Source organism: Pararge aegeria, chromosome Z (assembly GCF_905163445.1).
Source record: "Pararge aegeria chromosome Z, ilParAegt1.1, whole genome shotgun sequence".
NCBI lineage: Eukaryota > Metazoa > Arthropoda > Insecta > Lepidoptera > Nymphalidae > Pararge > Pararge aegeria.
Genome location: NC_053208.1, coordinates 23,501,440 through 23,516,112, shown reverse-complemented (window position 1 = coordinate 23,516,112; position 14,673 = coordinate 23,501,440). Strand labels below are relative to the sequence as shown.

The following is a 14,673-nucleotide window of genomic DNA, read 5'->3' as shown; positions in this document are numbered from 1 at the left end:
GTGCCCTCCAGGCAGTTGAGTTGTAAGCTCCGTATGGGATGGTCGGTAGTTACACCGCCGCACCAAATCCGTTGTTATCAACGTTAGTTATTGTGAAATACCCAGTTTAACTATAGTGTGCAATATACCTTAAAATCGGTTTCTCGTGTTTTATTTGCCCGAGTACCCGCAACCATATCATCAGATCATGCTGAAGAACATGCCCACAATCCCCACAATGCCCACACGCATTGGTCCCCGACATATAACAGAACCTAGAAAAGTGGTCTTTTCGACGAAGCGATATTTACAAGAGAACTTTTAAGAGTTTATCTTACCCTACTCATCAATAATTCAAAATTCATTTATTTAAAGTAGGCCCAGTTAATAAGCACTTTTGAATCGTCAAGTCAGTCTGTTTGTAGTGACTCTACCACCGGTTCGGAAGACAGATTCCACCGACAAGAGCCGGCAAGAAACTCAGCAGATTGCTCTTTCTCAACATCATTTTACCAAATAGCATTGTCGTTAAGATTATAAAGGTCCACCATTTAAATAAGCCATAATTTCCCTATCCCTACATGTCACTCCAACAATTACGGCGTTTGTTTGTTTGTACTGACGTGTTTTTTTCGCAGGTCGAAGAACGCGTGAAACGTTTAAGGGCGGCAGCGGCTCGTCACCAGTTGGGCTACCAAGACGCCATGGCCGGGCGAGGCATTGACAGACACTTGTTCTGCCTTTACGTCGTTTCCAAGTACCTCGAATTGGAGTCCCCATTCCTGCAGGAAGTGTTCAATGAGCCCTGGCGCCTGTCTACCAGTCAGACGCCACATGGTAAGTTACTTTTTTTCGCGCCACAAGTCGGCTACCAGGGCGTCATTTTAGGAAGCCTCGATCAACCTCGAACTGGACTACCCACTGTCACAACCCTGGCTTCTGTCTATCAGCTAGATGACTCATGGTAAGTTACTTTTGTACTGGATCGAACCATTAGGTGGCTACCAGGACGTCATAACAGAAAGAGGGGTTTGACGACAGTTTTTCTGCGTATATTTAGTCTCCAAGTACGTCGAACTTCACTCTCCATTCCTGCGAGAAGTGATCAATGAACCTGGCGCCTATCTTATCAGCGACCCATGTTAATTTGATTTGTGATTTTGTAAGTTACATTTCTAGATATTGTTGTAAGTAGAGCTTTTTATGATTGTACTACCGTCGTGCTTATTTCTGCCGCCAAAAAGCGTTGCTGTGTTCCGGTCTGAAGGGCGTGGTTGGTAGTGTAATTACAGACACATATGGGGCTTAACGGGCACTATGTAAGACGTGGTTCTTCTTCTTCTAAGTGTTGTTCTGTTCATAGGGAACGGTTTTAAACTAAACATCAGGTTAACTTATCTTAGACATTTTCCTGGCTCGTCAATTATAACTATGTCAAAAAAAACTTATAAACAGATAATTAGGGCTAATTTACTAACCTTTGCGTTCTGCAGGTCAAACAAGCCTACTGGACCTCAAAAAGTACCCGAAATGCGTGAGCGCGGGCGGCGGGTTCGGACCGGTGGCAGACGACGGTTACGGCGTGTCATACATCATTGCGGGCGAAGACACTCTTTTCTTCCACGTGTCCAGCAAAGTTAACTGCCCAGTCACGGTATGATATAAACACTTTTCAGTTATATATCGTATCTCTTATACTCGACTTGTACTAGAAGGTAAAATTGTTGGGAAGAGATCTCCAGGACGTCAGAGACGAAAATGTTTAGATGATATAAAGGGGTGGACCGGACTTAGTTACCTACATCTAAACTAAGCGGCACTTAACAATCTCTGTAACTTTTTAGTGTAAGTCGTTTATTTTTAAACACAAGAAAATATATTTTTAATTTGTTTGTTTTTTTTTTATATTTTTAAAACATACTTTACACTAAAAAGCAACGAAAAGATTATAGACATTATAAGACAAGTTATAAAAAAAAGGATGATACAATCTATCTGAGTTTTAATCTTACTTAATACAAGTTATTCTTGACTGCAATTTTATCTGATGGTAAGATGGTGGCGAGCCAACCTGTTTGGGGTATGGCAGTTTCACTAAAGCCATAACATTAATCGGTTTCTCTTACTGTTCAAATTAAAAAAAAACACTCAACACTGTGCTCCGTAGATGGAATACCTGCTTTCAGAGTCCAAGGCCGTGGGTTCGTTTCCCACAACTGGAAAATGTTTGTGTTGAACATGAATGTTTTTCAGTGTCTGGGTGTTTATCTGTATTTTATAATTATGTATTTATATTATTCATAAAATTATTCAGCAGTCATCTTAGTACCCATCAAACAAACTACGCTTATTTTGAGGCTAGATGGCGATGTGTGTATTTTCGTAGTATATCTATTTATTTATTTATTTAATAAGTGAAATAAAACGTTACGTTCGATTACAGAGTTCAACCAATTTCGTGCAACAAATCGAGCAGTCTTTGAAAGATGTTCGCGATCTTTTCGCCGAGTACAAAAAACTGAACAACGGCGTCGACAAGAAGAAAAACAAATAGTGTGCGCTTTGTTTTAGGCTATAGTATAATTTTAGATAGATATTGTGCAGTTTTGTTATTGCTTTAGTTGATATTAAGTTTGTTTTAGATGTTAAGGATATTGTGGTGTTAAACAGACAGAAGTAAACATTCTTGTAAAACCGTTCTTAAAGATTTTACATTTATTGTAACGTTTAAACTGTGATTTAATTTGTAATATTAATAATAATAATAATTCATGTCTCTAACAAGGTTTTAACTCGCGGGAGTCATATCCACTATACTCTCCGACGTGTATTTGGTCATTAATCATGATTTCGACACACACACGAAATGCATAACTTCTTGTGGGTTTTAATGGTGTAATATAAATGTTTTATTATTATATAACACTTTTCAATAGTATTCTTGGTGTATACGTATAAGACAATTATCAACATAATAGTTGTACAGGAATGTTTAGTTTCTGCGAAAGATCAGATTATAGAAATAAAGTCGCTTTTCCACTGGAGCTGAGACGCGATGCTAAGCTATAACATTAGACCTTTGTCACCAAATCGGTGTAGTGGAGAGTAAAGATGTGCGAGCGATATTTTCAAGTTAAAATAAAGGACTCTGCTGTCCATTCTCCTTTATATCCCCTAGTCTCGTACAACACCCGCGGAAAGGGGAGGGGTGGTGAGAACTGTATTCTGAACTGCCGTCACCACGCTTGCACATCTCGAACGCACATCTCAAGTTTGCGTGAGTAATAACAACTCAGTTGGATCCTACTCCACCACACTAAGCTTAAAATGGAGGAATGCTCTAGGTCAATTTCAAAAGTATCCAGCAGCTCTAATGGAGAGGCACTATTAGACCCGTTATTTAACAAAGCGGAAACGGATGCTAAGAGTGGCGTTTTTACAGGATTTTTCCAATAACTTTTAGAGATCATCGCGGAAGAGTGATCCCAAAAGCGTATAAGACATCTAGTAAAACTCTAAACTTGATATGGGTGGCAAGTGTGTGAATTTCTACTGCGTTTACTTATTCGTTCGCGTGAAAGTTAACTACGATTTAAAGGGTATCCCATCTGTGACATTACTGTTACACAGTATTGTAACGAGGTGGCACTCCCTTAGCAACCTGTCTTCGTGAAAGCTAAGCGGAGAGAAGTTTTAAAAACTCCACTGGTTACATACGAAACATATCTTCGCCACACGTTTCCGCGTTGGTGGATAGCAGGCGTAAGCGGAATTTATTCCGAGTATTTTTTATATAAAACTTCATAAACTATTATACATTTATGTGTATATCTGGTTGACCCATTGCGACCGATTGTTCGATTTTTTCTATTGTCGCATGAAATTTATTCCCAAGTGCCCTTAAGTCTTAAAATTTAAAATTGATTGTATATTTTAAAAAGATCCCGTTAAAAAAGAAATGTCTACTTGGAATTTAGTAAGCTACTCTATAATATAACTCTTTATAATATAATATTTTTACTGAATTATCTATAACTACACTTGGAGGGTATATCAAATATTAAATTTTTAACTTGAGCTTGAATCTGATTTTCCCTAATTAACTTGCGAGAAAGCTCTTAGTAAAATTCTATTAGATCTAAAATTTAATTGCGGTTCCTCAAATAAATTGCAAAGGGAAATTATTCGAAAGGGTCACCCTATGCATATATATATTTTGGTAAAAAGAGATATGTATTTTCTTGAGAGTAAACTTTTACGTACATCGGTCGTTATCGATTAGGATAAATAGCGATCTAAACGGAAAAAATAGGTTGCGTGCATATCAAAATATTTTTTTTTTTTTTTTTTTTTTTTTTTTTTATTCTTTATTTATTCGGGACTTTTCTTAACAATAAGAATGTCAGCCCCATCGTTCCCTTTACAAAAATTTATACTTCCTTTCTCTTATCTTAACTTAAAATCTAATAGAATTCTGGCTACCTCTGAATAAGGTGCCGCCAGGATACTTTGCCAAATCCCCACATCATGAAGATTTATTTTAAATTTACATATTAATTGGTCCCTCATTGGCCTATTCCGAACACACTCCCCCAACAAATGCAAGACATCTTCGTCTATATTACAAATTTCACACTTAGGTGAACTGACCCTTTTCATAAGATATCCAAATTTGTTTAGAGGAACATGTCCAGCACGCAGTCTCAATGCCATCACAACTTGTTGGCGCTTCAATATCAAAATATTTACATATTAAAAATCAATATTTATAAATATAATAATATTTTGCATATAAAAAAATATTCAATCTGTTTATAAATCTTTATAAAATTAAATTATAAAGAATAATCATTAGATAGTACAAGTAATAAGCTTAGGTTGGGTCAAGGTGTATATTTCTTTTTAAATGTAATTTATTTAATTGTGTATAAATATTTCTCTTAACATATTCTTCAGTACATTTGGTACAAACCGCGTGCCGTGAAAGAACTCATGCTATCTCACTTGCATGTGCAACAGAGAGCATGTTATCGACAGTCTTTTATAGAACTGTTCTTTCACGGCACGGGTTATATATATGGAGGTGGACCTAGAATACTTTCATCCCGGAAAATCATAAGGATTACGTTCCCGAGGGATTTAAAAAAAAGGCTTTGTCTTCTATGAACAGCTACATAGCAAACCCGATCTTGTTCTCTCCACCTACTAGCCTGTATGCCTTCGTTATTGGTGCAGCGGTTTCGAAGTAGTAGCCTGGACTAAAAGACAAACAGACCAAAATGTTAACAAAGTGAGTTGTTAAAAAAGAGGCAGGTATATTTAAATCTAAGACAGAAAATTCAATTCTATCTGTGTGTATACATATTGTTTGTTTGATAACATTTAATCTCAATTATTTAAGATAAGTATAAAAAATTGTTTTGTTTTAGAAGAGATCAAATGCATGTATATCTATAAAATATAATGTTTATATGTAGCTATAGTTTAAATGGTACTAATTTTCGGATATTGTTAAATATCCTAATTTTTTTCATAAATCTAAGAGCACCTTTCAATCTTCAAAAAAATAGGTTATTCGAAAAAACATTTCTTTGATTGACTTTTATTTATTACATGATTTTATAAACGGTGCTATAAAACCTTGAAGAGTAACTTCAAAGTTTTATAACCCGCGCTGTTGAAGAATGGATTTTATATAATAGGCGTCCTTTCTCTACCTTTAACGTTCGCACACCTCTATATTGTGCAAAAGAGATGGGACTCCATCAGCCGCGTTTTATCGGGTTGATTCTTGATTTCTCTCAAATTAAAATAAAAAACTGCGTTAATATTTTCCTTTAAGCTTTCAGTGCACACTTCAAAAATTTTTTAATTAATATTTTTTTGTTAGGCAAAAGAAAGCTATTTTTGTAGTTATAAATCATAACAGTTATACATCAAATCAGTGCTGTTTGATTATACAGTTATATTAAGGCTTTGTCATTAATATTTGGTTTAGAGTGCTTCCACGCTTGTTATGTATGAAATTGTTTCTATGTTTTGTGACAGGTTCATAAAGATTTGTCAGCGTCAACATTATCAATGTTTGTCATTTTCGTTTGATATTGTTGTTTAACAATTATTAACAAGATTTCTGCGTGTGATAGTTATGTACAACGTACTAGAGACAAATAAGTTGTCTGGACTCTGGAAAAAACTCATAATACCTTCCACACATAGCCTGAAGGAATTACTTAGAAAAAATGAATAAAAAATCTACTTTATTATTTTCGCCCTCGCAACTAAAGCGTAAATACCGTGCTATGGTTTTCTGCTAATAAGTACATATTTAGTCTACTTTGTGGAAGCATTACTGATGCTTACATTGTCAGGTCCGTCACTCACAAATGCATAAAAGGGTATCACAGAGGGTTCAGTTTTCATTTTTTTGCTAGCGAGAATACGCGAGTCTACCAAAAGTCACTTAGTTGGCCTGGCACAGATCTGACTCTGAACATTGCCCTTTAAAACGCCAATGTTAACATTATTAGTTAGACATGACAAGGTTTTTTTGTTTGAATTATTGGTTGAATTCGAGCCTTTTTTGCTGAAGTCGAGAGTCCAGGATAGGTGAAACGGAAACATCAGTATAAAATGCCCGATCTACCTTTCGACAAAGAAAATGCTTCATTTGACTTATGTTTCCTGCTTTTTTTTACTTGAAGCAGTTTTGAGTCGTACTCGAAATTTTAGGATACCTAATAGTTATAATTTCCTAATGTACCTTTCGAAATAGGAGATTCCATAATTCCTTTTCACTTTTCACCTTTCTCACTTTTGTTGTTGGGCTTCCATTAGTTAGAATTGTGGCCCTTGCCCTACCTTAGTATCTCTAAATGTTCAACCTTTACTGCCTTCTTTTGCGCTTTCAGAAGATAAAACTGTCTCCAGCCTTCCATTCCATGTTCCACCTTGCCTTCTTTTTTCCGACGCTTTCAATAGCTCGCTCGCAATCGAAGAGTCGTTTTCGCATCGTCAAAGTAAAATTGACCTAATGTGATTCGTTTTAGAGTCGCAAATCCTGTACTTCTGATTTATATTTACTGTCTGCAGTAAAGAAGTGTAGGCATATTTGAGCTTTAATGCCATGCGAATAAGATCCATTTTACTCCGATGTTCAAGTACTTCCATAATTCGAGGACGACTCCTCTACTTCGAACGAGCAAATCTTGTACTTAGGTTGATTTGCCTTTCGAAAACGAATATTGCATATTCTAGCTTTTTGTAATCTATTCGACATCCTGTTCAGCTTACTTAGTTCATGTCTTTCGAAATATGTTTCGTAAGGACGGGCCGGCAGACGATTTAGATGAAAATTGCATATTATGTTACTACGGTGAACCATAGAGTGGCAATGATAAATGATGAATGATGATTAAATCAGAAGTGGTCGACTGTTGGTGGTGGTGAGTTTGGGTTCCTTAGATTGGCCTCAATGACTGACTGTGTTCAGGGTCGACTTATATAGGTAAATAATCGAGCCAACTTTAAATGCTCGTTTCTTTCATGATTTTGATATATCCATCATATAACAACCGATATGCACTGGCGTGCATAGATTGTATGCAGATGATATAAAATGAAGAAAATCTCCAGGAAGAGTTAGAAAAAACTTAGGAATTGGCATTGTAAGAGTTAAAAAAAGCCTTCCCTTAGTATTTATAACTCCTACAGGGGTTTGTTCATTTTATATCATCTGCATACCCTGTGCATACCCTCTATGCACGCCACTGCTACCGAGTTAGAAACGTTGCTTACGTTTTTTCTACATTTTGGTATGAACTCATTTATGCATATGTGAGTTCTCGATGTCATATTATTGTAAATTTACTGTCGTGGTTGCTTTTAAATGCATTTTACATGTTTTCATAAAATTAAGATTATATTTTATTGAATAATTAGTCGTGTCGTTAAGGTGTGAGTGCTAAAATAAATCACAGTTGAAATAAATTTAATAACATAAAGGCTAAAATTAACATATTGACATACCATTGTATTTTTTGATATACAACCTGTATTTTTGAGAGTTACTATGGCGCTTTGTTGAAATTATAATGATGGTTTACGTGATTTGTACTATTTTTAAATCACTCTTTCCAATTAAAATCGGTCCAGCGTTTCCGAGTCGTTGCAGAATACATATTCTGTAATATATAAGTTCATTATATGGAAATACACCGTTATGTTTTTATCGTCGACAGTCCCTTAAATCTGTCCGATCTATAGTTACTTTAATCAATTTTCAAAAAAAAATAAGTTTACTACACCAGTCATAAAAAAAAAACATTAATTCCTGCATTTAGATACAAAGAAGCTTCTCTAATTAAGTACCTATTCGAATATGTTTTGAGCTGCAACCAACGACCATAATTGATGGAAATAATACCGCCCGCCGCCACGCGCCACTGACACTCGATATATGATTCTTTTTATACACCAAACTATTAATTTAATTTTCTATAAAATTATTTTTTTACCGAGATTAGAACAGGATCACTGTTGTATGGCGACAAAAGAGTCATATTGTATAACGATTTTGTCATTTTAATTCTTCACTGATCCAGTGAAAGTAACTCTAGATTCAAGTGCAATAACACAAACACCTATAAAACCGATAAATAATTAATGGCAGCATATATAATCAATAATTTTAACTCTTATTGTTATCCCTGTTGTATGTTACATATATCTTTTAAATAAATAAAACCGCCCTATTATTATTGTACATTAGAAAAATATATTCTGTTTGTAGAAGTATTAATAAGTTATTTAACTCCAATTGTTAACAGTATACAAATTTGGTGGTCGAGGTAATTGCGCAACGCAATCGCAAGCAATATAAAGTTTTGAGAAATTATTAATCTGGATTCTACGATGGCAATTACAATTTGTCTCCTATGTTCATTATAAAATATAAAGGTGATAGCGATTGCCTTTCGCAATGAACCTACCTTTGCACACGTTGTATTTAATTGCGATTATAGCAATAGTGATTGAGTGAATTTCCTATTTAGCATCCGAGTATCGCTTTGGATAGCTTTGGAGTGCGTCAACGTGAGACCACCATATTTTTATTATGTCCTAGTTAAATATTATAATATGTAGTTACATTTAATGTGTTATTTCATATACTGAGATAATACAGTGCAACTAAAAAATAGACTACGCAAGATGCTGTACGTGGTCGATGACCGTTATGTATTCATCAATCGTCATTAATAGCTTGTAAATGCCACTGCTGGACTAAGGCCTCTCCCAGGGTTTTGCCCATCATCACTAAGCTGGGCAATCGGGTAGTAGTGGCACAGAAAACGCGGCTGTCAGTTTTCTCCGTTATATTCCTTTAGTCGCCTCGTACGAATCCAGCGGAGAGAGTTCTGATCTGCCGCCACCACACGGCGCGTATTGCTTGCTCAGATATATATAGCCACGTAGTTTGACAGAAGGTAATGCCACAATCATGGAGTCGTACTACCACAGAGGAAGTATAGAGGTTCGACTAAGTGGGGGTGGTGCGGGCAAAAGAGGTACCTTACCTTCACCTTATGTCGCAACGCTATCTTGACGATGTCGGCATTTACCACAAGATGAAAGGTATCGAACTACTGTATCTGTTCATTGTACTGTGCGAGTACACAGTAGCTGTAATGCTGGACCTTTACGTCACAGGCTATGTATGTATACAGCACGCCATCCACGAGACGCCACGCGTGTTCAGTAAAAACAAATGTATGCTGCAGTATGACTAATAATGCGAACGCATCACGTATTCACTATGTGTAATATGTTTATACCTTATAGGGTCTACTTATATACGCGTGGCGGCGTGTTGATAATCTCTTCCTGGCTTCATAGCAGTGGCAGCTAGATTTCAGTGGGAAAAGGAAAGTTAATAGTAATATATATATAATATATATAATAGCAAAGGAGCGCAGTATTTTACGCTGACTTTCGCAAGAGATTTGCTTTTAACTCTATTGTGAGGAGCATCACCATCTGCTTTCTTTTGCTTATGAGGCCTTGAAACCCACGACAAGCTTAGTAGCTTACCCTTTGGTGATGCACTGTCGTAAAAAATAAGCCAATTGTCTTTCTCTCATGCGTGAGCCTAAACTAAACAACTTAGAGTTAGTTTTAACTATTACAAAATGATGTACAAAACAACACTACTTTATAGTGGCCTTATTATGAAACATTGTTACTAATAATAATTCACTTTAAGCAAATTTAAGCAAATTTATCTTTATAAATCGTGAAATAATCGTAGTCTTTATAAAATTTGATCACAACACTTTGTTACTTAAGTTTTACAACAGTTTATTGTAAATAAATATTGTATAAATTATATTATGAAGCTTCTATTTTTTGTTTTATTTTAATACCTACAGACCCTTTCGAAAACCTCTAATTATTAACCTCAAAATATTCATTCCAATCTCATCTAAGGAAAACGAAGTGACGGGCGAAGAATTTCTTTGCTGAAAATCCTACACGAATGGTTTGAAAAAAACACATTCCTTAATCACAGCTGCGGCATCACAGATACAAGTCATTCCGGATCAAATGAGCTATCGCACGTAATTTTAAGAGCAGTATCTCTATTTTGTACCATTTTCAACTTGTCGACTGGACCCCAATACAAAAATCGTCTAGTTTTTCTAAAACTATTTCTACTATATCGTAAGTCGTGAATTTCGAATAAATCAACGCCATCTCTTAGAATAGTCATAGACTACGTCATGACGGAAACAGCACTGACCTCTATTATACTATGATACTACTAAAGAAAAGAAGAACATGTATCCGCATTGACCTCTTTTATACTTGCACGTTCTTTTCTTTTTGGCAAATTTCTGTATACAAATCTTGCCTCAAGAACCAATGACACATGCCCTTAATTAATATAATAAGTCACTAAGAACAACGAATTTACATATGTGCCTTGTGATAATGTGCCCATAACCTTTTATCAAGGTACCCTGTATTTTTCGTCAGCGTCGCTGTTATCGCTTTCGAAATCTCGGCGAGTAGCAGGCCAATAGAAATGTCAACATGATGTCATTCAGATCCAATTTTGGATACCGGGCTACAAATATGAAGGTATTAATTTAATTATAAATAAAATCTAATCTTAATTTACCTATTGCGGCATGTATCTTGTATCTATATATATATGGAAAATGGCTAGACCGATTTGAAATTTTTTTTTGTTACATGCCAAGATTTAACAAGAACAGCTAAAATTGGATAATATATTTTTTATGGGAATTTCCACTTCAGATAGCTGCACGCCGCTGAACTATGCTTTGACATTAATCCCATTACGCCGCGCGATAAATGATACGAATTTTACTGGGCCGTCCAATAGTTTAAAAATATAAAAAAACAAGTAAATATTTTTATAAAATTTTTATTTTAAAAAGCAACAAAATGTATCGTTTATATATTTTGCAAACCAAGAATATAATGAGAATCACATGAAATTCATTTAGATTAAAAAGTAATTTCATTCCTTAGCCTCTAGTAGCTGTCCCATAGCCACCTTACTTTAAAAGTTAGTAAGGTATTTGTGCATCCCCTGACAAACTTGACAGGTAAGAAATTTGTGCAAGCCGTATCACAGTTGTTCCTTCTACCTCTTCTATTCTATTGTATTAGTATCTATTATAAGACTTCTTTACGGTGTACAATAGAAGAGTATTGATTCATACATTCACAATGTTACCTACTTTTAGACCGACGTAATAATTCCTTAACGATTTAATTTTGGCACAACATTTCGACTTAATTTTAGCACTTATTTTAGACTTATTTTTTACTTTTTGGTTAAGAATAATAGGAAAAAATCCTTAAAGGATATCTTAGACCTGTTTCAATGTCAACTCTTCGGTTCTGTCTGTGATATATATTTGAAAATTAATTGTATAATGAGAAAACATTCAAGTGTGATATCATAATGGCCGAGTGGAACTACGGAAATGAAGTATACTAGATTATTGGATATATATATTTTGTATTACAAAATAAACAGTATCAAACTGTTTTGCTACTACGGAATCACGATAGGAAAATAGGTTCGCCAGCCGATGTAAAGCATACGACTGCGCAAATAAGAATAAGTACAGTATTGAATATCAATTACATCTAGTAAAAGTATATCTATTAATATAAACATGGCGGTACTTACTTAGAAAATTCGATGTTAAAAATAGTTTTAAAAAGTTTATGTTCTTATTAATCTTTAAACTAAACTGAAAGTTATAGAGTAGTGAATAATAGAGTGTGTCCCGTACTCTCGTTTAAAGGTTCGCTAGCTGTCGCCGCGTTCTTCGTCCGTTATTATTTTTTATAAACTATGCTAGATATAAAGTTTATCGGTTGCTTAGTCAGGGCGTGAAGGTAGGACAAACAGACATACTTTCACATTTAAAACATTAGTGAGGATTGAGGGACACACAGAGTATTGAGCGAGCGCAAACCACACATAATCACAACATTTTCCCATAGATAATAACTGCATCTGTGACAGTTTACTCGGAAAAAAAACTAGAGTTATTAGTGCACAGTTTGTTGTAAACAAATCTCTAATCTTAACTAGGCTGGACTTATATGTCTTGCTGCCCAACATATATTTATCTTTGACCTTATCAATTCTCCTTAGTTTTTGTGTGTACAACATAATGTATCATGTTGGAGATTTCTCAATATACAGCTTTCAGCAGCAAAAATTAAATTTTTTGTTTATAATTTTATCCATAAATAAGAGCACCAGAAGCTTAAGAGCCAAAGTTTTATCAAACTAATCGATAAAAAGCACCAAATGGATTTTAGCATGAATGGCGGAGTTCGACCATAATCTGCAAATGTAAGTTCACTAAACTCTGATGGAATCACTGATAAACTTGGAATACCGTCGGATGTGTTAGTTATCAGTGTTTCGTCACGCTCTGATAATTCCCAAATTTGTCCTTGCCGGGAATCAAACCAGGGAGGTCGTCGAGCCAGTCAATTGGTTCGAGTATAATTCAAAGTGTGTCAAAACAATGCATAACTTTTCTGACGTCACTAAGTTTATTTGCGAGACCCTAAGTAAAAATTAACTTAATATAGTTAAGTAGTTTACATAACTGTACGGACATGCGCGCGTATTCACAAACATTACTGTGTATTCTCACAGTAGTGGTTGTGAATACCCCGGTTGGCAGAGTTATCTATAATACTACGGTACGGTATTATCACATAATAACCTCGCACACTATGCGTCAACGATCATACTTAGAGGCCAATATGCCGTATATTTTTCCTCACCTTGTGGTTAATCTGTTAGGGGTGTAGCAGCTTATTTTAAACACATACGTCTACGACAAGATTGGTATACCCTGTCTGCAAATTGTATACATAAACATCTCACCATACCCCAAAATCGGTTTCTACTTTGCATCGAGACGCTACGCTACGTCTTTGACGGTTGGGTGGTTAATAAGTAGCACTATCTGAAGTAGAAACATGAGGGTTTGCTCGGGATACACGTTTGTATCCCGAGCAAACCCTTATACCCCCGCACTTATGACTGTGCTGAAATCAGTTTTTATATACTGCGCAGCCAGTGTTCTTTTAAGACCGTTTGGTTCGCGATAACTAATCTCTATAATCAGTGACCGCGCGATGTTATATATACCATTAGTGAAATGGCATCGAGTGCGCTCAATCCTAGGTCGCATCATAAATTATTTTCATGTGTGATTACAGTCAAGCGCTATTCCATGGATTCAAAAAAAGCAAGTAGCAAAGGTATCTGTAAATTAAATGCAAGCTCCTTTATTTAAAAAAAAAAACCTTCTTAACGATTTTAAGTAGTTGATGTTATGTTTTGTAATGAATTTGTAATATTGTAAGTATCCGCATTCCAGCGATGGTTGGAACTAATATTTCTTGCATCATCATAAGTTTGCCGTGTCGTTGGGGCAGATTAAAATGCACCTAACGTACTTCACTAACCCGTCTACTTACCTTGGTGACTATCAGAGAGGTCTATTTATGATTGATGAGTTTTATATTCATGTATAGCCTAATAAATAAATACACGACCTAGCCGTACTTTGATAATAACTTCTGCAAACCAAGTGCGGTTGGCCGCGTAGTGTGCGAGTTACCTAATCTCTAACAATGCGTCAAATATTAACTTATGTTACGAATACAATGTAACGCAAAACAAAAACAATATAAAAATAACAACCATAAAAAAGTTAACAAAATCGCACTTATAATAAATAACAATTAAAAAAAAATGTTTTAATTCTGTTCAGTTAAATTAGATCTTTTGAGTATTCGGGTAATTATAGTAATAGCCTCTCGATGGAAAGGAATGCACGTTTAAGTCACCATCTCACTAGGACACCAGTGGTGGCGTAACCAGTCGCGTCACCAACAAAATGTATACATCTATATGGAAGGTAGCTCACTTGGTGTCCTCTTGGTTGCGTAACCAATTTAGTAGCGCCACCATAAATGAGCATAGATTTATTTGGCATCTCTTTGGCAATGCAAAGAGCTCTTCGAAGTCCATTTGAAACTAACGATTCTGGTGTCTGGATCGTGTTTCTCGTATGGTAGTTAAAGAAACCACGGTGCCGCCGCCATGGTATCCCAGTGAGA

General features: G+C 35.5%; 1 protein-coding gene across 1 annotated transcript in view; it reads left to right on the top strand.

The window, feature by feature from the left end:
• The window catches only part of LOC120636174 (carnitine O-palmitoyltransferase 1, liver isoform), a 38,523-nt gene extending 35,137 nt beyond the window's left edge, over nt 1–3,386 (top strand). Inside the window, exons 15-17 of the mRNA XM_039907517.1 lie at nt 618–816; nt 1,473–1,633; nt 2,423–3,386. Of these exons, the coding sequence (XP_039763451.1) occupies nt 618–816; nt 1,473–1,633; nt 2,423–2,533 (471 nt within the window). The 3' untranslated portion in view covers nt 2,534–3,386. The remainder of the gene's footprint in view (nt 1–617; nt 817–1,472; nt 1,634–2,422) is intronic.
• Nucleotides 3,387–14,673: the final 11,287 nt, after the last annotated feature.